General features: G+C 39.6%; 1 protein-coding gene across 1 annotated transcript in view; it reads right to left on the bottom strand.

Moving 5' to 3' along the window:
- The window catches only part of COL19A1 (collagen type XIX alpha 1 chain), a 315,358-nt gene that overhangs the window by 78,027 nt on the left and 213,734 nt on the right, over nucleotides 1-23,597 (bottom strand). The window contains exons 18-24 of the mRNA XM_074947919.1: nucleotides 15,696-15,758; nucleotides 9,317-9,352; nucleotides 6,097-6,132; nucleotides 5,947-6,000; nucleotides 2,440-2,493; nucleotides 1,669-1,722; nucleotides 92-181 (exon numbers count right to left, since the gene is read on the bottom strand). Of these exons, the coding sequence (XP_074804020.1) occupies nucleotides 92-181; nucleotides 1,669-1,722; nucleotides 2,440-2,493; nucleotides 5,947-6,000; nucleotides 6,097-6,132; nucleotides 9,317-9,352; nucleotides 15,696-15,758 (387 nt within the window). The remainder of the gene's footprint in view (nucleotides 1-91; nucleotides 182-1,668; nucleotides 1,723-2,439; nucleotides 2,494-5,946; nucleotides 6,001-6,096; nucleotides 6,133-9,316; nucleotides 9,353-15,695; nucleotides 15,759-23,597) is intronic.

Genomic DNA, 23,597 nt, shown 5'->3' with positions numbered 1-23,597 from the left:
TTATATTCATATTGCTATACGAATCATTTTCAATAGTGCTACAAGTCCTACACAGAAACAAGCCACGAAAGCCCTTATAGCAAGTACTTACTGGTTTCCCAGGCAGACTTGGTCCAGGGGGTCCTGTCTCACCTTTTGGACCTGGATGTCCAGGAGGCCCTATAAGGCCACCAGAATCACCCTGTGGAATAGATATAAACCACTAATTGAAATGTTAGTGTTTTCTTTCAGGAAAATTAACATTAAGGTAGGTCTTGGTTATCATGACTATTTTACATGGTAGATCTCTGTTACCTGTTATCTCTAGGTATTGGTAAATATTTTAAACAGCCCTATTTCAGAATGTACTACTGTACTTACATCATCTTATTTGGGAATCAAACACATGACTCCAGTTTTATAAAACAAAACCAACTTTTTAAACATTATTTGTAATGCCAGCTAGGCTCTACACACTAAAGCAGGTGTTTGCTATACTGCTAGCAGAGATTTTTCACTGTAAATCAGATAGGCCAACACCTATTCTACAGGGTAGTGAGTCTTATGACAGGGTGTTTGGAAGTACTAACATGTCTTGAATTCTGTTACATATGTTTAGATAACACATCAACAGCTTTTAATTTCTTAACAAAATATATATTTTCCCTAAAAAAATGTTATATAGGTAAGTATGCAAGGTAAAAAAACATAACAAAACATAGGAACATGGGATTTGCTATACCAGAAAAGACCAAGAGTCCATCTAATCTAGTTAATAACTCTGCTATTTTCCCAGTTACTCAGGCTTGCAATGCTGGTATCGTATCTACACTTCTTTCTCCTTCATCCTCTGATACCCAGACTGCCTCTAAATCCTGCCAGTTATTCCTCTGCAACATCTCCACAATCCATCCCCTCCTCTCTATCCCTAGTGCAAAAATCTGGGTCCGTGCCTTAGTCATCCCTCATCTCAATTACTGAAATTTCCTCTGCTCACCTTAAAGGCTCTGCTCAGCTGTACTCCTACCTACATCTCCCTTATCTTTCTCACTTTAACTCTAACAGTCTATGAACTCAGCACATCTCTGGCTAGCCCAACTCCTTCTTCCACAAGTGACTTTGTGCCTTTTCTCATGCTGCTCTCTTCCCCTTGAATATCCTCCCAGATCATGTTAGTTGTGCAACCTTATGTTTCTTCGTGTTCCATAAGAATAGCTTCTTTAGGTCTGTGCCATAGTGCTGACCTCTATTCCTGCCTACTCAACAGCTTGCACCCTCAAAATATTAATATACTTCATTGGCTTTCTTTAAGACACAAACCCCAAGATGTATAAATGCAATAACTTATCTCAGAATTCACATCCTCCCCATATAATTCTCCCCCTCTTCCCGTACATGCAGGTACACACACACGCACACAGTTAACTCTTGCTGTTCTGTAGTACTGGTATGTCCAACTACAGGCCTAATCCAACCCCCTTTAAATCAATGGGATTCTTTCAATTATTAAATTGAAATTGGATTGACACATTAGAAGGTAAACTCTTCAGGCAAGAGGCATGTTTTTTTATTTATTCTTAAAGTACCTAGATAGATGAATGTGGAAAGATGGAAGACTCCTTTAAGGTTATAATATTTGACTAATATTTTCTAAATCATAAATTAAATTGATCAAATTTTAGTGCATACCTTTTCTCCTTTAATTCCTGGTTTTCCTGGTATCCCAGGCTCTCCCATTAAACCCTAGTTAATTAAAAAAACTACATTTTACATCGATTACAGCATCTTTCAGGTCAGTATGCTATCTGAGATTAAAGGTGAAAAAGGTACTTATTTGGAGTAGTTACCGTACACTATAGGCCCCACACTACAAGAAGGATGTGGAGAAATTGGAGAGAGTCCAGCGAAGGGCAACAAAAATGATTAGGGGTCTGGAACACATGACTTATGAGGAGAGGCTGAGGGAACTGGGATTGTTTAGTCTGCAGAAGAGAAGAATGAGGGGGGATTTGATAGCTACTTTCAACTACCTGAGAGGTGGTTCCAGAGAGGATGGTTCTAGACTGTTCTCAGTGGTAGAAGAGGACAGGACAAGGAGTAATGGTCTCAAGTTGCAGTGGGGGAGGTTTAGGTTGGATATCAGGAAAAACTTTTTCACTAGGAGGGTGGTGAAACACTGGAATGCGTTACCTAGGGAGGTGGTGGAATCCCCTTCCTTAGAGGTTTTTAAGGTCAGGCTTGACAAAGCCCTGGCTGGGATGATTTAGTTGGGATTGGCCCTGCTCTGGGCAGGAGGTTGGACTAGATGGCCTCCAGAGGTCCCTTCCAACTCTGTTATTCTATGATTCTATGATCCCCCATAAAAAGACCACACAATGATAGTTCCCATGGCACTGTTTCATTGTCTAATATTTCACCTCAACAGATTTTACTGACTGCAAAAAATTACACAATACTTACGACTTCTCCTGGATGTCCTCTGGGTCCAATGGGTCCTGGAGGACCTTGCAGTCCCTACAGTGTGTGTGTGTGTATATATATATGTATTAATTTGAGTTAAAATCAATATATTTTCGATTATATTATACTAGAGAATAAAGCACTCTATCCTCCATAGGGACATTAACAAAAGAGCTGCTAAGAATTATTTTCTACCTGGATTAGGGAGCAACTGTAACCCACACACCTTCTGGGTGTGGTGCTCTCTCCCCTCTAGTGGCACCAACACCACTTAGAGATTAATGAGTCTGCTCCAGTCTTAGTTAATAGCAATATGGCTTTTAGCTCATGCAGTAGAGGCTCATGCACAAAGGTCCCAGGTTTGATCCTGCCTGTTGACAAACAGGATCTGTCGGTGTTACACAACAGTTACTGTAGTTCATTCTCCAATGCCCCAATAGGATTTGCATTGTTATGCTACCCAATGAAATATATTAGAAGTTTCCATATTAATGAGCTAATTTCTCAAAATATGCCCACATAGGGGGTCTGCTTTATGGGCCAGACCATCAGTTGTGTAAATCATTGTAGCACTGTTGAAGTCAATGGAGCTGTGACATTTTACACCAGCTAAGGATCTGGCCCAGCGTGTCCCTAGGAAGAGGATAACAGCTGCTGCTGAAAAAGTTGAAAAAAGAATCCTGCCCATGGGACTATAGGACTCCAACAAGGCCACGTGTGACTGGATGGACTCTAAGGCATTGAACTGGAAAACAATGAATCAAGGCTTCTTGCTTGAGGATTCTGTTGAAGGAAGTAATGCTCTGTCATTGTTATAATTTCTACAAGATGTATATGCATCTGGGAAGGAACTGGAGAGTTTCTTTTTTAATTATATCACCTGTCCAAGGTCACTGAAGAAGGGTGAGAGGAAGGGGGCCTTATCTATTACGGCAGTAGCTACTACTCAGGAGACCCAGGTTCAAGTCCCTGTTCTGCAACAGACTTCCTGTATGATCTTGGGTAAATCAGCTTGTCTCTCTGAGCTTCAGTTTCCCATCTGTAAAATGGAGTTAATAGTATTTCCCTATCTCATAGAAGTTTTGTGTGGATAAATACATTAAAAATTTGGGGCACTCCTATACCATGATAATGAGAGCCATATGGTAACACTCATTGATTCATTCATGTTCTCTGTGTACATAAAATTTTCCTACTGTATTTTCCACTGCATGCATCCGATGTCGTGGGTTTTAGCCCATGAAAGCTTATGCTCAAATAAATTTGTTAGTCTCTAAGGTGTCACAAGTACTCCTGTTCTTTTTGCGGATACAGGCTAACACAACTGCTGTTCTGAAAATAGACCGAACAGTGTCCTTGGGTTGCTGCAGGGGTTTCCTACATCAGTGAAACCCAGATCAGCCAGCCAGGTGATGAATCATGCAGATCTTTCTAAAGGCAGCTGAGATGGTGACCATTGTTTTGTAAGGTCCTGGGGGCTGATCCCAGACCAAAGGAAGCCAGGTATATGGCCTCTACCAAGTGGAGTTAACCAACAGTTTACGGAACATTTCCCTTTTCTGAGGATTCTGGGGCAAAAGAGAGAAGGAGAAATGTGATTGAAGATCGGGGGGAGGAGGGGATTTAAGGACTTATTACCCAAGAGTCTGAGGCAATCCTGTTTCAGTAGAGAAGGAACACAGATTCTTCTGTCTGATTTGAGGGACAGGAATAGTCAGAAATGGCTCCAGTGGTTTTTCTCTGGACAAAGCTTTGGATCTAGATTCCTGCTTGTGAAAGGAATGCTGAGGTTTGTTCTTAGGTTTCTATTTCACTGAAGATTTCCCCACAAGAAGCTGGGCCTAACTGGGCCTTTCCCTGAGGAAAAGGAGGAAGATGGGGGTTTGTGTTTCCCTAGCTGAGAAGCAGGAGTGGAGAAGAAGGTTGTTTTCTCCAAAACCTCCTTCAATGCAGAGTCCACTAAATTCTCAGTCAGATGGGGACCCTTAAAGATTAAGGGCAAGGAGACAAAACTTGAAGATATCATCACCCCAGGACCAGATTCAGAAGTGCCAAAAACATTGGCCTGCAAGTGGACAGAATCTTGAGCCACATTGAGAATATTTGATAGGGCAATGTGAGAGGTTCCTGTTTACCAGGAATCACCAGTATTGATCCCCTGGGTCTCCAAGAGCCACAGGGAGTACAAGAGGCATAGAAAGTGGTAGTGATTTGGATATTCCCAGTTTAAAAGATTACTTTCATAGCTTCTTTCCAGGGATTCATGAAGGAACACACTGGCCTCCAGAGGTCTAAGGTCTTAGAGTGGGAAATTATGACTAAATTCATGTCTGAGTGGAGAAACCAGAGGCTGTGGAAATCAGAGTTCACATTATAGAGTCTGAAAAGACCTTTTGGGGAAGGATGGGCGTAGAATCAGAAGAGGCACGAAACAGAAAAGGCCGAGTCATTCAGGCTATGAGTGTCTGAAGCTGAGGATGGCACCAGATTCAGAACCACTTCTGTACCTGATCGGGCTGGAGAGTGGTGCCTCTGCATGAGCAGTCCGCATGGTTCTTAAGTGAGGTGGGAAGGATGGACAGAATGGGCCCATTGCCAAAGGCTGCAGAGGAAAGGCACAGGAGAGGTATTTTTGGCTTTGAGAGGAAGACTCCATTGTACCTCCTATTCTGCGTGATTACAGAGCTCAGCTGAGGCCTGGAGGAGAGATGGTTCCTCAGTTAAGAGGCACAAGCTATTTCTAGTGAGGAAAGAGAACTAGAGAAGTCTGCCTGCACTCTGTGAGGAAGAGGAATTAAGACTGATAGTGTTGCATCCACTCTGGCTACCATCTGGCTGGCTGACAGATGAGGAGGACTCACTCATTAGTCTGTACTGGTGATATCCACAAAACAAAATGTGTAATTGCACACATAAATAGCCAGACAAGGGACAGAAATAGCAGTGGTCCTAAAGGTTCCTTGCATCATTCTTCCCCAGTGAGTGATGCTGAAATCAACCAGAACATTACTAACTAAAAGTAAAATAGCTATATTCTGCCTTCAATCTTGTGTAAGTCTCCGACTGACATCAACCCTGCTATATATTGTGAGTAGCATATATTGTATCACCTGCACCTAACCATAATTAATTTGTAATTTAGCTCCCTCCACAGAATAAAATTGACACAGCTGCATAAATATTAGCATCAGAATAGCCTCTTTTTGGTTATGGAGGCCAAATTTCAAAAAATGTAATTCCCAAAAAGTGCATTCAGACTTTTGCATACACATGTTCTTTGAACACAAATTCCCCATGCTGGCCACAAAATTCAGGGATGTGTGTGTATATAACCCCAGCTTGTATGTACACAAGAACTTTGGGCATGCAACTCAAGTACATACACTAAAAAAATTGGGCCGTACTCTATAAAGCGAATGAAATAGCACCCGAAGTCCTTTTACACAATGTCATAATAAGAAGCCATTACATGCTACTTTCAATTTTATAATAAATACTTTAAAATACCTCTGGTCCTGGATTTCCAGTGAGTCCAGGAGGACCACGATCTCCTATTTCACCCTAAAATGCATAATTTTTCTCAAATAATTTAAAGTTATATCCACAAGAGACAGCTGTGTACAAAAGAGATATTGTGTATACCAATCAGAAAAATACCTTAATTCCTTGTGATCCTTTCATTCCAATTTCCCCCTGAAAATAACAGATATGATCACAATAAGTTGAAATTTAGAGTAAGATTGACTGTGTTGAAGTTACTACACACAGAAACGTTGTCTTATTAAGTTAGTTAACACAATTTAGCAAACAATGAAAATCTGGTTATTCTTTAAAGAGTTGTAGACGGAAAACTTTGAAAAGGATTGCCTTTTGAAAAATTCTATTTGCCGTTTCGGGTATGGTGATTTCTATTCTTCTGTTTTATTCCTAAGGATATTTGCATGAAAACAAAAGATTTGCTTAAGAACTCTGTTCCTGGGGCTTATTCCTCACTTAAAGTCATTACCCTGTTTGTAATATCATATGCCTTTCCAAAGCTACGCATTTTTACAGTATATCCCATTCTACATAGGTTCTTATACAGCATTCATCACCATAGTACGTGAACCCCCTCCTGCAGTGCATGAAGCAATGTGACGAATATCTGTCATACCACAAAGAGAGGATTATGACTTACTGTAAGACATACAAAGCAGCAGTAGATGAAATCTTAAAGAATAAGGATTCTGATTTCTTGAAAACTTCTTTACTAATAAAAAAGTGATGTATAAAAATACGGCTATAAGAAAAATTGCTGGCAAATAAAGATTTTTAGAGATTCCCAAAAAGATTAATGGGTTTTTAATAAAGGAGGTTACATATTTTATGTACTATGCTTGATGTTCAGTGTTAATTGCAGAGTTAATGAAATAGCTGTAGTTTCTCACTAAGATGACTAGTGCATTTGCTAGTGTAATAGTTAGAACTCTGAGGGATAGTATGCTTGATCTTGCTACCTTTAATCTCTACAGCCAATATCTTATTGACTTCAATACGAGCAGATTAAGGCCGCTGTTGAGATGCTTAGGCTCAGCTACTTCCATCTCAGCTCAGCCAGACCTTTCTTGGGATTTACAGTGCCAAGGCCTACTTTGTGGTGACCCTGCACTTTGTATTTAAAGTGCCAAAAATTCATCCCAGAATAGCTTCACAGAAATCAGAGAGAGGCCAAGGACAAATTTAGCCCAAGGACTGCAAGCACTGAGATTCTAGCTGCCCCCATTCAGATGTACAAGAAAGGGAAAGGTTCCTTTGTGCGCAAGGCTCTCTCTGAGTTTGAAGAGCTGGCAGTTGGAAACGTTGACTTTTTACTTGTAAACTGAGTGAATTTGGTATGCCAATAGTCGAGAAGCAATAAACATGGAACCCCATGATGCTATTTTTATAGTCAAGTTTCAGGATATTTGACATGAAACCTATTAAAATGCACACAAAAAAATCACAGAATGCAAATGTGACAGGATTCCCAGGGTGGAGCCTGGGACTGTGGGATTGCAACGCCCCCTTAACTCTCCAGCCTGGGCTGTCTCTCACAATGCCTTGTGTGACAAAGTTCCTCCTTTACCTTGGTGGGTCTTGCGCTTATTGGCAGATTTGCTCACCTTGGAGCTTCATGGCAGCCCTCAGTTTGGCCGTTTTCGTGAACTCACAGTCCAGGTCAACTCCTCCTGTGTCTGACCAGGAGTTGGGAGGATTTGGGGGGAACCCAGGCCCACCCTCTACTCCGGGTTCCAGCCCAGGGCCCTGTGCAATGCAGCTGTCTAGAGTGCCTCCTGGAACAGCTGTGCGACAGCTAAAACTCCCTGGGCTACTTCCAACACTTTCTTTATCCTCACCATAGGACCTTCCTCCCAGTGTCTGATAATGCTTGTACTCCTCAGTCCTCCAACAGTACACGTTCTCACTCTCTGCTCCTAGCGCCTCTTGATCCCAGCTCCTTACACACGCACCACAAACTGAAGTGAGCTCCTTTTTAAACCAAGGTGCCCTGATTAGCCTGCCTTAATTGATTCTAGCAGCTTCTTGATTGGCTGCAGGTGTTCTAATCAGCCTGTCTGTCTTAATTGTCTCCAGAAGGTTCCTGATTGTTCTGGAAACTTCCCTGTTACCTTACCCAGGGAAAAGGGACCTACTTCACCTAGGGCTAATATATCTGCCTTCTATTACTCTCCTGTAGCCATCTGACCTGACCCTGTCACACTTGCTAGTGACAAGCACCAAACCCTTGCAGGTACTGTTATTACTCAACACAACCACACGTGGTGCCCCACACCCAGCTAGATTGCATGAATGCTCCCAGAGCCACTCATGAATCAGAGAGAGAAAGGCACCAGCCAAATCCCCCCAGCTCCCAGCACTGTACCTCAGGAATATACCGTCTTGCACTGCTCACAATGAGCAGTGCAAATTTATTAATTGGTTCACTACTTCGTCAATGGAAAGGGATATACACCAGCCTTTGTAAACCTGAGCAGATTTACCAAACACTTTGGGCAAATTCACTGATAAAGATAAACAGTTAAACAAACTTATTGACTACAAAAGATAGATTTAAAGTGATTATAAGTGATAGGCAAAGAGTCATAATAGTTACCAACAGAAAAGAAAATATAAGCACTCACTCTAAACTCTCAATCCTATTAGACTGGGCAACATCTAGATTAAGCAGTTTTTCTCAACCCACTGGATATTGCCGTTCATAGTACATAGGATTCACCCTTCAAACCTATGCCACTCCCCTGTGTTGGAGTCTTCAGTCTTCTGAGTGTCCTTGTTTCTTGCTGCATAGGTGGGGGCAGGGGAAAGGCAAAGCAGTGGGGCCACTGTGTTTCGTTTTATACCCTTAGTCCATGTGCTTGGAGAACACAAGTCCAGGCATGTCTGGTGGGCACTGCTGAGTCACAAGGTGAAGCAATACCCCGGTGTGCCTCCTGTGAGTGAGTCATTGAACTGTAACTCCTCTGCTGGACAATGGCTGGTGATCTCCGTAAAGCACCCACCTGGACATTGGTTACCTCTTTTCTCATTGTCTCTGGAGAGCTAGTTTCTGGGTGCTTCCCAAACCCACAGCATATTTTAGTGAAAACTATACAACACAATTCTTATAATTTTATATGCATTAATGATACATGTTTAGATGGAACAATGGGTTTTAGTAGATGATAACCTTTCACCTAATACCTCACATGGGATGCTTTATATGCAATATCACAATTATTTATAGATGAGGAATATGGGGGTTACAGGGCGCTGTCAGAGCTATAGAGTGTCACAGCAAATATGATGAGACAATCAGATCTAAGCATAAACATTAACTCAAAGCTTTAGCTGTACTTACTGGATCCCCCTTTTCTCCTTTTTCAGAAGACTCTCCCTGTGATAGTATACAGTAAATGTTAATACTTACATGGTAATTTTAAATGATAAATAGTTTGTATGTCTGTTTTTGGAAAACAACTCTTCAAAACATATAGAAAACAAACTAACAGTTATATGTATTCAATACATACAAACAACTTTATAAAATGTATAAACTATGAAAGCCCATTTAAAGATTACATTAATTTAATGATAAAGAATATGGACAGATAATAAAATGGGATTCTACCCAAGTTTGTTTCGTTTATGTCTGGGTCACATATTATATATTACATGTAATCATGAGCATAAAGCTTTCAAACCTGGGTCCACACATCATCATGCTCCAACTTTCCACCTGCTGACTTACTAGCATCAGCTAGAACTGGGACTCCTTGAAGCCCAACTCAGATAGACGGCTCCACTCCTGGGCCCCAACTCCTGGGACAACAGAGCTCCTGATTCGCCTGCTCCCCCTGCTGAAGGCAGGAGGAGGAGCAGAAAGTTGTCAGTTCAACTGGGCTTTATTCTGCTTTGGACTGCTTACCCTGTACAACCTGCTCTTGACTTTCTGATTTCCTGACTTGGCCTGATTCCTGGTTCTGGATCTCCATCTCTTCTCCTGACCCTGCCCTGGTTTCCTGACTCAGGCTGATTCCTGGTATCAGTCTCTCTGTTCCTAACCTCCTGGTTCTGAACCCTGGGTGGCATGGGGACCTGGCTACTTGCCTTGTACTAACCAGCAGGCCTGTCTGCCTATGTCCTGGGTCTGACACAGGATCAGCAACAGATATCAGAAAGTGATGACTGAATTAGTGTAAAATTAGAGTTAAATTCTCAAAAGCAAATGACTTTTAATACACAAAACCATGATTCTTTCAAATTAACAGCCTAAACTAGATTTCTGTTTGTATGAAGATAATTTACAGTACAAGGTTTTAACAAGAACTAATTGATCCTCTAACATTCTGCGGCCTGACATTACTTCAATTTAAATCACTAGCAAAACTCCTATTGATTCAATGGAAGCATGACTGAACTTTTTTGCTATTTCTAGAAAAATGCAGTTTACATCTTTTCACCAGTCATGAAAAATTGTTCAGCTGAATCTGCTGTTGGAAAGCTTCAACTAAAACTAAAAGATGATTAACTAGCGAAGTCTTTTTCTAAACTTTGATCATGCTAAGAATGCTATTTTTTTTCATCTAGGTATTGAAGATGGTACTTCTTCACACAATGCACCATCAACTTGTGGAACTTGTTGCTAGGGGGTGTTACGAAGGTCAAAAGTGTAACTGGGTTAAAAAAAGTATTAGGTAAGTTCCAGGAGGATAGGTCCATCAATGGCTATTAGTCAAAATAGTCAAAGATGCACCCCATGTTCTGGGTGTCCCTAACCACTAACTGCCAGAAGCTGGAACTGGATGAGAGGGGATGGATCACTCAATAATTTCCCTGTTTTGTTTGAAGCATCTGGCATTGGCCATTGTCAGAAGACTGGATATTGAGTTAGACAGACCACTGATCTGACCAACTATGGCCATTCTTATGTTCCTAATTTAAGAGAAAGTAAAAATATATTGTTATTTTAATCAGCAATCAATATTTCATTGTTTGAGATACTTGCTTTCTTTTGAGGTTTTAGGTACCTCCTGGTTGTGCCTAAGTCTGTGGTGTTTTGGAAATTCATGCATCTTGAAATCAGGAAGCAGAGAAGCACACAAAAAATAAAGAGGCAAAGCAAAAAATGGACTAACCTTTTTCAAAGTGTAAAGAAGATTAATTTCATATGGGGCTTTTTTGGCCGCAGCTTTTGTCTTATTTTATGCTAGCAGGTCTGACCATCTCTAAATTATAGACTCTATCCTCACCCATCACCACCAGAAAGGAAAGCCCCAAAAGACCATAAATGTTGCAATGTCACTATGATGGTAAGCAATGCAGCAGAGAAAGCATTCAGAGGACTCCGCACAACACAGATCAGCAGTATCCAGGGCTACATACAACGAGTATATGAAAACTCAGCAGTGACTGGAGCACTCATTCAGCAGCTCATCCCTATTCAGCAATTTACTTAAGCACATACTTAACTTTAAGTTGGATGGGATTTAAGTATGCAGTTGGGACACAGCTTCAACACACCAGGGTTAAACCCAGCTTTGCTGCACTGCAGGTGGCCCTGTCCATTAGTCACTCTCATGCCCAACAGCCATGACCACCCTGCAGAGACATCCAGGCCAGAAAACAAAATGTAGGTTGTGAGGATGCTGGGCCCAAAGTCTACCATTGGAGCATATTTTTCTGTTCCCATCATTCTTCTACTTGACCTTTACTCTGTTTTCAAGGATTTGGCCCAATAAAAATAAACCACACTTGGCCATCACATCTAAGAATATGAGTTAGGAATTATTATTTATTATTATTATTTATAATCATTATTTACTATTATTATTATTTCACCTTTTGCACCGGTCAAGCCCATTTCTCCTTGCTGACCCTTTTAAAAAAATAAAAAACTATTGACAATCTTTGTCCTTTTTTATTCTGACAAACGGAAAGAATCTTCCCCTTCCAGCTGCTCCTTGCACTGAATGTAGCATGAAATCTTGTTAGTCATCATAACTGAAATGTGTGATTTAACCAGCTCCAACTGAATTTAAATTACTGCCTTCTGCTGGAGAGCTACTCAAAATCAAACACTTGGCAACACTATGATATATCTAGTGTGTCTTCTCTCTTTTCTCCGTAGACCAACAGTACAGCAAATTGGCAAATATATATTCCATTATTTAAAATACACAGATGCTTCCTGTCAAAATGTTTAAACCCAACATTTGACCACTTAATTTGCTATAAACTGCTTGGGAATGACCTGCATCTTTTAAATACTTTTGGTTAACCATCCCTGTCACTTTATTAAAGAGAATTTTTTAAAATACCCACCATTTGCTAGTGCTACCAAATATATTTTTGAGCTCCTCTTTCTGGTTCAATAGATAATATTATGTATGCACATATTCCAAACACTGTGCACATTTCCTTTTGCTCTCCTAAAAACACAGAAAAAATATTTTTCACTGTTCCCCCTGCCCAATTCAGACCTAAAAAATGGAGGAAATGAACAAAAGAAGACATAATATTTTCAGAGTTCTAAAAGAGCATTACAACAGCACAAACTGTCATAATTTCATCGCAAGTCACACAATTTTGGCCCCTGCTTGAGCAGGTCTTAAGATGACATGAGAATTTCAGCCCTACTGGGTGGGAAAATCCTCTGACAGGCTGTATTCCCCACTTCCCTGCCTCCTGGAGAGAAGCCAATCAGTGCTTCTGCAGGAACCGGGCAGAGCTCTCTCCCCACACTTAAGAGCTGAGTTTTTGGGTAGGTGAGATAGAGAGGGACCAGCTGACATTTCATAGAGGGGAAGGGGAAAAGAAAGAGCCCAGCAAGTTTCCTCCTCTGCCCGCCTGTTAAAGCTGGGTAATCTCCCCTGGGTGCTCCTACACACTCCCTACAACACCAGACCTGGGAAGTGGGAAGAGGGCACGAACAAACCCTGGAACTAATTCCCACACCCACGCCTGCGAAGACAAAGAGGAACCCCCTGTAGCCTCCCCCCACCAGATCTGAGAAATGGGGTGAAGAATCACTGAAGCTGCAAGAGCAGAGGTGGGGTTGGGGGCCAGAAATGCTGTGAGAGTTGCAGGGGAATGTATAATTAATTGCTGGGCGACGGGCAGATGTGGGGCTATGGAGGCAAAGAATTAATTAGACTTTGGGGGCATGGGGAGAAGCTGGATGATCCGCACAATCATGCAGCGCTTTATAAAAATCTTAGTAATTTGATCTCATATGGGTCCCCCAGTGAGACCTTCTGTAGCAGCTTACTTTATACATTTGAGAACAGTGCCAACACTGAAATTGTCAAAGACTGGGGAGTGTTCAAAAATCAAAAGGCCAAAACCATAAGATCATCTCTTAAAACAAAATCTCATTATTTAGGAGGGGGATTGACTCGTGATTTTTGAACACTTGGGTTGGATATACTGCATTTCAAAACAGTGGCGATTAAAAATATTGTAATGAACCTACTGGCTCATTACTGAGCACTGTGTTAACCGCAAATTCAACATCCAGCAAGTAGAGGGCTCCATAATCCTTCCAGTAAAGTGAAGCACTGCTAGAAGTCAGAGAAGACCTAGTTCAGGAGAGAACAAGAGGTTGCAGGATGACTGCATTAGCAGGCTGGAGGCAGCAGCCTAATACTGGTTGTGGAGGGAAGGTCAGATAGCTTGGAAAGGCTGTGAGCCAGGCTGGGAAGAATCCTGTCCATGGCTAGCTGTGACAGGCAGATACTTAGAAGCAGCCTGCAAACAGCTGGGCCACATGCATGGGTCTGAAGATGACAGACGAAGAAACATAATTCTGACTGTGGGATCTCCAGGCCAGTGCATAACTGACTCCTGCAGGGAGTATCCTTGGCACTGGACCTGAGGTCGCTGACCTTCATACCACTTTATAAAACTACCCTTAGGGGTTGGAGTAAGAACTGTTGTGTATTAAATTTCTCTCTTTTCATTTGGAACCATTAAAACCTAGATGCCCAGGGAAAATGCAGTATTTATTTCTGGCAGCCCTCGTAATGCAATTCTTTCTTATTCATCATGCTGTATAAGTGCGTTTGGGTAGAGGTGGGCAAATAACAGATTTTTAAGTTCACTGGCGGTTAAAAAAATCAGTTTGATCTTAATATTCTCAGAATATTCTGAAAAATTGTGGTGAATTAAACAAGTAGGTGAAAAACCAGGTTTGGGCGAACAAATCATTTTTTTTAACTAATCATTTAGTTTCCAGACCTTTTTTAATGTAAAAGCAAAGAAAGTGAAGGAGAAGATGGTGGTGCCCCCCATGTTATAATTTTTAGCACACTAGCTAGGGAACTGGGAGACTCAAGTGTAATTCTCCCCTCTGTGGAGAAGTGATTTGAATTTGGGTCTTTCACACTATAGAAACATACCTTAGCTATTGGACTATGGGAATATTCTGATGTGTGTTTTTCTCAATCTCTTGTATTCAAGCAGGTCCACTGTGCGTAAGTAATTAAAACATCTTTGGCACAGGGACATCAAGTTGGGTCTCCCACACTACAAGAGAGTGCCCTAACCCGTCCTATAGCATAGTCTTGGGCAGCTCTTTCTCAGTCTCTCCCATTGAAGCTGCTCCACTTTGTATAAAATACTTGAATAGTCATTGCATCAGCAAGAGAAAATGACAATGACCCTAGTTGTCAAGGCACTCAACTAGGAGACAGAGAACCAAGTTCATGTCCCTGCTCCACTGTCTATTTATACACAGCAGAACAGCTTGACCAGGAGAGATTGAGAGAAACCCACTCCAGAAGGTCCCATAGCCCAGTGGCCATAGCCCAGTCTACAATGTAGGAAACCAAAGTTCAAATCCTCTATCCAGCAAAAGGGGAATTGAACCCAGGTCCCCCACATTCTGAGTGAGTGCCCTAAGCTGTGGGTTAGAAGTTGCAACATGCAAACACACAAGCCTGTTTTGTGAATGGTATCTAAGTTCCAACCCACCTACCTCCCAAATTTTTATTTGGCTACTTTGTGTCAAATTTCAAATAAATGTGGGTGATCAAAACTGCATTTTCCAGTGAATAACTTATTTGTCCGAAAAAGTCACCCAGTTCTATTTGTGGGAACCCCCCAAGAGCTAGGAGTGCCTACAGCACTTGCCTCTGAGCACATAGTATACCCAAATCACTACCAAACATCTACGGGACTGGTGTACCATAGCATTCACAGCACTTTCCTGCAGGTTAGACATACTGGAGATGAGTGTCCTTTCAAATGGTACAACTGATTTTTCACTGCAAGAATGAAAATTCAACTACATTAAAGATGTATAAGTCTAGAACTAATTGAATAAAATAGTCAACCTGTGTAATTCACTTCCATAAGAGTTTGTTGGGACAATTACTAAGGCTGGATTGAACAAAGGAGTGGATACATACATGACTGGTTAAACAGCTGGTGCCATGCAAGCTAAGGTGATTAAACGAGTAATTATGTCTCTAGTTTCAGGGCATGAGATGAGCGCCTCCCGTGGTCACTAAGGAATTTTTCTCCAGTATAATATTACACAAGTATTTAAATATGTTATTTTTTAATCTTCCTCCTTTCTCTCACTGGCCAGCGACCAAAGGCCTGATCAAGTGTGCAATCTGCTCCTCCTATGAAGGAGACTGCAACAAACCAGATGAATGAGACTACAGGTAAACTTAGGAGTGACAAGCCGGTTGGTATTTTGCAATTCCTCATGCCATTATGTCTCAGATGCTTACAATTTCTCCCTTTTGTCCTTTTTGTCCAGCAGCCTCAGATAATCTTAGTTGTCCTCCATCACCCTGTGAAGAATTGCAAGTGAAATAATATAATAAATATAATATAAAATATTATAATAAATGTAATATGCAGTTACCATAACTTTGCAATATTAGGTCCTATGCTGATGTGTTATTTTCTGTGTAAATGCAAACATCCTAATTTAGCATCAAACAGAGGGGGTAAGATAACTTTGATGTAGTGCATAGGTTATGTGGTACAAGAATGTATTCTTCTCCATGCGAAAGATATTCGTATTCCATTCAATTAATGGGAGTTCTACATCTATAGAGAGAGCAAAATATCTATGTTGAGTACTACTGTGTAGATCTGAGAAGAGAATTTTGTCTTAAATCATTGGAAAGAACATTATTTTTATGATCATTATCACAGTAAATTTCTTAAGTGTGAAAGAAAGAAACAACAACAAAAAATCCCTTTTCTAATATGAACAAGCACCTCAAGAAATGTTCATTTTAGTTTTGAGCAGCATGAAGACACGGATAAAGGAAGAGATGGATTGATATTAGTGACAGTATATTCCCACTGTTCCTCAGAATAAGCAAACTGATTGAAGCAATTTGTCTTAAAATTTTATTTTTATTGAGACTACGTATTGTACTGTGTGTATCTACCCTTTCCCACAAGGCCTGTACATATTAAATATATAATAAATGGCTTTTTGCTTTAATTTTACATAGGGAAGACATGGTAAAAAATGAAGTAGGTATGTGCAGCAGAGGCAAGGTGGACTAGTGGGTAGCTGGGTCACCCTGGGTAAGTAACTTTACTTCTCTGTGCCTTGGTTTCCCCATGTGTAAAATGGGAATAATGATGTAAAATGTTTTGAGAGCTACTAATAACAAGTGCTATATAGATATTATTATTAACAATAATAAAGGAGATAAATTACAAAATATAAACTTCAGTAAGATTCCTATTCCTATTCCTTTTATAAAGGTATATCTTTATATCTTGATGGCTTTTTGTTCAATTTCTAGGGCACTTCAGCAGTTAATCTACATGAGTCTTAATCTGCCTGCTGGCTACTAACTAATATTAGGATTAGCTGCAGAGGCAGCTTAATAATGACTGTTGAGTAGCAGTTGACTTGATGAAGAGAACAAACCAGAGACAAATAGTTACTATAGATTGAATATAGAGAGTTATTGTTTATATTGAGATACGCCTTGATTTTATATGTATGGAAAAAAATTAAAACATTATTTTGGGAAAGATAATATTAGATCAACCAGCTGTATTTTTATATACTATTTGAATATCCACATATAAATCATTCTTTGTTAATTTTTTAAGATGCAGGAAAATATTTAGAAGAAGAAAATAGTGATAGAAAGTAGCAATAGATTATTCAAGAATTAAAGAGAACATTGGAAACATTTTCTAAAACAGTTTATGAATATACTTTCAGTCACTTTCCATCGTGCTTTAAATTTTTTACCTTCCAATGCCTGTGACCTGATTGAGTCCCACAAAGCTGATTTTTCTACCCAATCTAAGGATGTTTGTAAGCAGATTTGATTTTAAAACTGAAGTGACCTTATATTTATGTACATTGAAATAATGATAAACCACAAAGTAAAGGCCAAATTCTGCGCTCACTTAAACCCACTGAAACCATATTGAAGCCAGTAGAATTGCACATGGTGTGGGCACAGAATAAGTCTTGACTATGTAGAGAAATAGGTAGAGATGAGTGGTTATTAAATTATGACGGGTCTTCAATGGTATCTGTCCATGCCATCTCCTTATTTGTCTTACGGGGATCACAGTATTTCTCATAATTCGTAGAAATGCCACTTTAAATAAACCATACAAATATCACCAGAAAAGACTGATACTAAGGACTTCACAAGAGTTTATCTACAAGGAAAACCACTGAAAAAAAATCTTCAGTGAGAACTTGAGACTGCTTTGAGAGGCCACATAAAATCAAGGAAATTGGTATTCCATTACCACCTGTACAGAAGAGAATCTCATAACCAACAGAACATACTATCTTGTGATTATATAAAGCTTTTCATCTTGCAGGTACTTTACAAATGATGTGTTGTCAGTAAAGGGATTTGGCACCTCCCAAGTGTAGTGGAGTGCCCAGCCAGCATTCACCACATTATATAACAGTGTGAGAAAGCAGAAATTTAGATCAAGGATACAGGAACAAACCCCTACTTGTGAGAATAGCTCAATGGGATTTTTTAATGTCCAGAAAGAGCAGACGGGTTCTCATAAATATTCGCCTACCCTAAACTACACAGAACTTAATTTATCTGTTTCAGTGGTTGAAAGGCATGGGTCCACCCTGCTGAGATTTAAACCTGTGGCTCCAGAGAGTCTGGGTATTTAAAACCTGATGTTTAGACTAGTAAACCATCTCTGCTATCATAGTAAATACTAAACTTAGCACTCCCTTGCTGAAAAGTTACTTGCTTGTGAATAAGTCATTAAACTCTTCACACTGGACAGCTGAAGGAAGGAGTAAGTTGGTGCTCTGTAAAGGATTTAAAAGATGATTAATTTCTTGAAACAAACAGCTGGCCTATATTTTGCCAGAAGACATTAATTGGGAAACATAAGATGCCCTAGGAACCCTTAGAGCCTCACGGTGGTGAGAAACATGACTCCTGTAGACAGATGCATATCAGTTCCTGAGGACCTCCTCTGTCACTTTAGAATTAATCTTAAATAGTGTGTATTCAAAGAGAGCCTTTGCAATGTAAAAAAGGAAGATGTCAAATAGCCCGGAAGTAGAGAAGTAGCTTCAAGAAACAAGTTGTGGACAAGGAAAATACTTGATATTAACAGAATTTACTTTTTGGCAAGAAAAAGAAATTGCTAAGGTGATCAAATATACACATGCAAAGGAAGGTGACAGACCAAACATAGAGACTAAGGCTCTGAATCTGGAAAACATCTCTCCTCAGGACAGCACATAAGCATGTGCTTAAGTTCCGGTAAAGTCAATGTCCTGAATTGGGGCTTATATCCAGAAAGCATCTTATGTAATGAGTCAACTCATTGGGATATATCATGGAATGGGTTGCACTTCACTTACATCTTGTGTGCCATAAATATTGATGAAATCATTTAAACCTTCTGCAGTTCTCTCCACCGAGAAGGAAAATTTATACATTTGGTAAAAAACCTTGTGAGCATTCAGAAGCTTTGTAAAGAGTCAGAGTTCCGACATTCAGCAGGACAGGTTGCATTAGAAAAATATGAACTATGAGACTATAGACAGTGATGTATCTGCTCTTAGATTTTAAAGCCAAAAGGAACTTTTACAATAATGGCACCTTAGAGACTAACAAATTTATTTGAGCATAAGCTTCCGTGAGCTACAGCTCACTTCATCGGACGCATCCACTGAATCCACTAACATCCACTGTTAGTCTCTAAGGTGCCACAAGTACTCCTTTTCTTTTTGTGAAGACAGACTAACACGGCTGCTACTCTGAAACCTTTTATAATAATATAATTTGACCTCCTGCATAACATAAGCCACTGAATTCACCCAGTAATTTCTGCATCAAGCCCATATTATATATCTCATTATATATATGATATCTTAACTGCTCATTTACATGTATATTTGAAGGTTTTCTATATAGACCTAATTTCTTACTGTAAATTTTACTCACTTTAAATGAAACAGAGCTTGGAAAATCTTGTATTAAGGTTTAGCAGCTTACAGTGACAGAAAACTGAACTCAAGGCCAAGTAATATTTCCTAATTACGACAGACTGCAGAACTACTGGAAAAATCTCTGGTAAGGATTTAAAGGAATGACTGACAGTACTGTCAAAGTAATTTGAACTTTTATCTGGTAGGTGTAGGAGGGAAGATTAAATGAAGTCCATATAATCTAGAGGTACTGCAATGAAAATGTAGAACTTTAGAGAAGGCTGTTTGGAAATCAGAAATGACGAGGGTCATAAAAAATGTGACAATATATTTGGATTCCAACACTGCAGACACTTGGTTCTAGACAGCAAGATTCAGATATTCAAAGTAGCCATTAGGTTTTTACAGAAAACATTTCTTTAAATCCCTTAAATAGCCTTGAAAATATCAACCCAAGTTTCTAACTTTCCATTCTATTCTCAGGTTCATCACAGGTCAGATTAAGAAACAAGAATTTAAACTGAGGTCTTTGAGGGTAAAAGAGGAATTAACAATCTGTCTTTGAGAAGGCTAAACCTCTGAGTTTTGTAAACCATGGGACAGCTTTTGAGAAGTAATATGTATATAGCCCCCAGACTTGCAATTTCTTAAAGTTTTGCATTCTTTTTCCAAGATTGTGGATTCAGACAGGAAGAAACATATTTTTCAACTCAGGTTGATACAAAATAGGTTTAATTTTCTTAGTTTGAATAATGATACCTATCTCTTATATAGTGCTTTTCATCCGTAGATCTCATAGCACTTTACAAAGGACTGATCAAAAGATATCAAAGAGGAATACCAATGAGGAATATATAAGTAGGGGAGAAAAATTAGCACTCCTGCAATGCTTCCCTCTTACTTTATTTATCTAATAACTTGAAAATATGAGCGCTCTGTCCCTTTAAGAGGCTTTACTGAGTTTTTGCATATATGGCTATTCATGGAAGTTTATGAAAAGTACCATTAGACAATCAAAGAGACTTTCACAGTTCCTTTGAAAGAGTAACTACCAAGTTTGATTTTTGGTCTCTTTCATAAATGGAAAGCCAAACTATCAAAAATTAAAGATTATGGTCTGAGCAAACAATAAATACACTCTGACATACACACCCTCTTTTTCATGTGGACACCAGAATGGCTGATTCAATGAGCACTAGATGTCTGTGTATACAATTAACCAGTTTATGGTATATGTGTGTGTGTGTGCGCATGTTTTTCACATGGGGACTTCGAAAATTTGGTTCTGAATCTCTACAGCTACAATTATTTGGATGACAAAGAATAGATCTCTACCTGTTGATTATAAGAATCACAATTTAGAATGCTTTTTATAAAGAATAATTGGGACTATATTGTAGAAGCTGCCTTTATAATATAATGCAGGTTAATATCTATAGAATCATAGTTCTTGAAGGGACCTCGAGAAGTCATCTAGTCCAGTCCCCTGCACTCATGGCAGGACTAAGTATTATCCAGACCATCCCTGACAGGTGTTTGTCTAACCTGCTCTTAAAAATCTCCAATGATGGAGATTCCACAACCTCCCTAGGCAATTTATTCCAGTGCTTAACCACCCTCACAGTAAGGAAGCTTTTCCTAATGTCCAACCTAAACCTCCCTTGCTGCAATTTAAGCCCATTGCTTCTTGTTCTATCCTCAGAGGTTAAGAAGAACAATTTTTTTCCCTTCTTGTAACAACCTTTTATGTACTTGAAAACTGTGATGTCCCCTCTCACTTTTCTCTTTTCCAGACTAAAGAAACCCAATTTTTTCAATCTTCCCTCACAGGTCATGTCTTCTAGACGTTTAATCATTTTTGTTGCTCTTCTCTGCACTTTCTCCAATTTGTCCACATCTTTCCTGAAATGTGGCACCCAGAACTGGACACAATACTCCAGTTAAGACCTAATCAGCTCAAATAGAGTGGAAGAATTACTTCTCATGTCTTGCTTACATCATTCCTGCTAATACATCCCAGAATGATGTTCACTTTTTCTGCAACAGTGTTATGCTGTTGACTCATATTTAGCTTGTGGTCCACTATGACCCCGATCCCTTTCCACAGTACTCCTTCCTAGGCAGTCATTTCCCATTTTGTATGTGTACAACTGAATGTTCCTTCCTAAGTGGAGTACTTTGCATTTGTCCTCATTGAATTTCATCCTATTTATTTCAGACCATTTCTCTAGTTTGTCCAAATCACTTTGAATTATAATCCTAACCTCCAAAGCACTTGCAACCCCTCCCAGTTTGGTATCGTCCACAAATTTTATAAGTGTACTCTCTCTGCCATTATCTAAACCACTGATGAAGATATTGAACAGACCCAGACCCAGAACTGATCCCTGCGAGACCCCACTCATTATGCCCTTCCAGTATGACTCTGAACCACTCTCTGGGAACGGTTTTCCAACAGTTTTGCAACCATCTTATATTAGTGCCACCTAGGTTGCATTTTCCTACTTTGTTTATGAGACGGTCATGCAGGACAGTATCAAAAGCTTTACTAAAGTCAAGCTATACCACATTTACCGCTTCCCCCAACCCACAAGGCTTGTTACCCTGTCAAACAAAGCTATCAGGTTGGTTTGACACAATTTGTTCTTGACAATTCCATGCTGTTACTTATCACCTTATTATCTTCTAGATGTTTGCAAATTGATTGCTTAATTATTTGCTCCATTATCTTTCTGGGTACAGAAGTTAAGCTGACTGATCTGTAATTTCCAAGTTGTCCTTATTTCCATTTTTATAGATGGGCACTATAATTGCCCTTTCTTTCTGGAATCTCTCCTGTCTTCCATGACTTTTCAAAGATAATCACTAATGGCTCAGATATCTCCTCAGTCAGCTCCTTGAGTATTCTAGGATGCATTTCACCAGGCCCCGGTGACTTGAAGACATCTAACAAGTCTAAGTAATTTTTAACTTGTTCTTTCCCTACTTTAGCCTCTGATCCTACCTCATTTTCACTGCCATTCACTACGTTAGATGTCCAATCACCAGCAATCTTCTTGATGAACACCAAAACAAAGAAGTCATTAAGCATGTCTGTCATTTCCACATTTTCCTATTGTTCCCCCCCCCACATTGAGTAACGAGCCTACTCTGTCCTTAGTCTTCCTCTTGCTTCTAATGTATTTGTAGAATGTTTTCTTGTTACCCTTTATGTCTCTAGCTGGTTTGATCTCATTTTTTGTGCCTTGGCCTTCTAATTTTGTCCCTACATACTTATGTTATTTGTTTATATTCATCCTTTGTAATTTGACCTAGTTTCCATTTTTTGTAGGACTCTTTTTTGATTTTTAGATCACTGAAGATCTCCTGGTGAAGCCAGTGTAGTCTCTTGCCATACTTCCTGTCTTTCCTATGCAGTGGGATAGTTTGCTCTTGTGCCCTTAATGATGTCTCTTTGAAAAACTGCCAACTGTCTTCAATTGTTTTTCTGCTTAGACTTGCTTCCCATGAGATCTTACCTACCTATATCCTAAATCAAAATACTGCACTGTCATCTTTACTGTCAGAGTTTTCCACATAAATAACATCTAAAGGGACAGATTTTGGATTGAGCTTCTGACCTGCTTGTGCCACTCTGGTGGTAGAATCCAGTCCAGTTGGCAAATCTCTCTCTCTTGCACATGGATAGACACACACACACACACACACATTTAACTTCCATACCTGGTTATAATGCCTGTATTGGAATGGGAGGAAGGAGATATTTTTCAAATAGGGACACTTTATGTTACATATTCCTACATTAAAACTATGGTACACTTTTAAAGGTTTCACACATTAAATTTGGTTACATAGTAAATTATTGGTTCTAAAATCATTATCATTCCTTCTGGATAAATAAAAGTCCTGTAAAAGAGTGCATCATTTAAGCAACATAAAGTCCCCCAATTCTGGGAACCAGCAGGTTATTTCACCAAGGATCAGTGTGGCAGAGGTTGAAAGAGATAACATTTGTATCAGGCTTAACTGAAGTCTGCTCTGTTAGGTGTAGAATCTTTTTTAGTTTGTTACTGGAATGTCTCTTTGAAAAACTGCCTTCCACAAAATTAAACTGAAAAAAAACAACAACTAGTTATCAAGCAGAAGTAGTTACTGATGGGACTGGACAAACAACTCAATTATTGAATCTTAATTTGAAGGGTAGTAAGGTTTTGTT

Source organism: Natator depressus, chromosome 3, assembly GCF_965152275.1.
Source record: "Natator depressus isolate rNatDep1 chromosome 3, rNatDep2.hap1, whole genome shotgun sequence".
NCBI lineage: Eukaryota > Metazoa > Chordata > Testudines > Cheloniidae > Natator > Natator depressus.
Note: the sequence above shows the minus strand (reverse complement) of the source record. Positions and strands in the feature narration are given on the sequence as shown.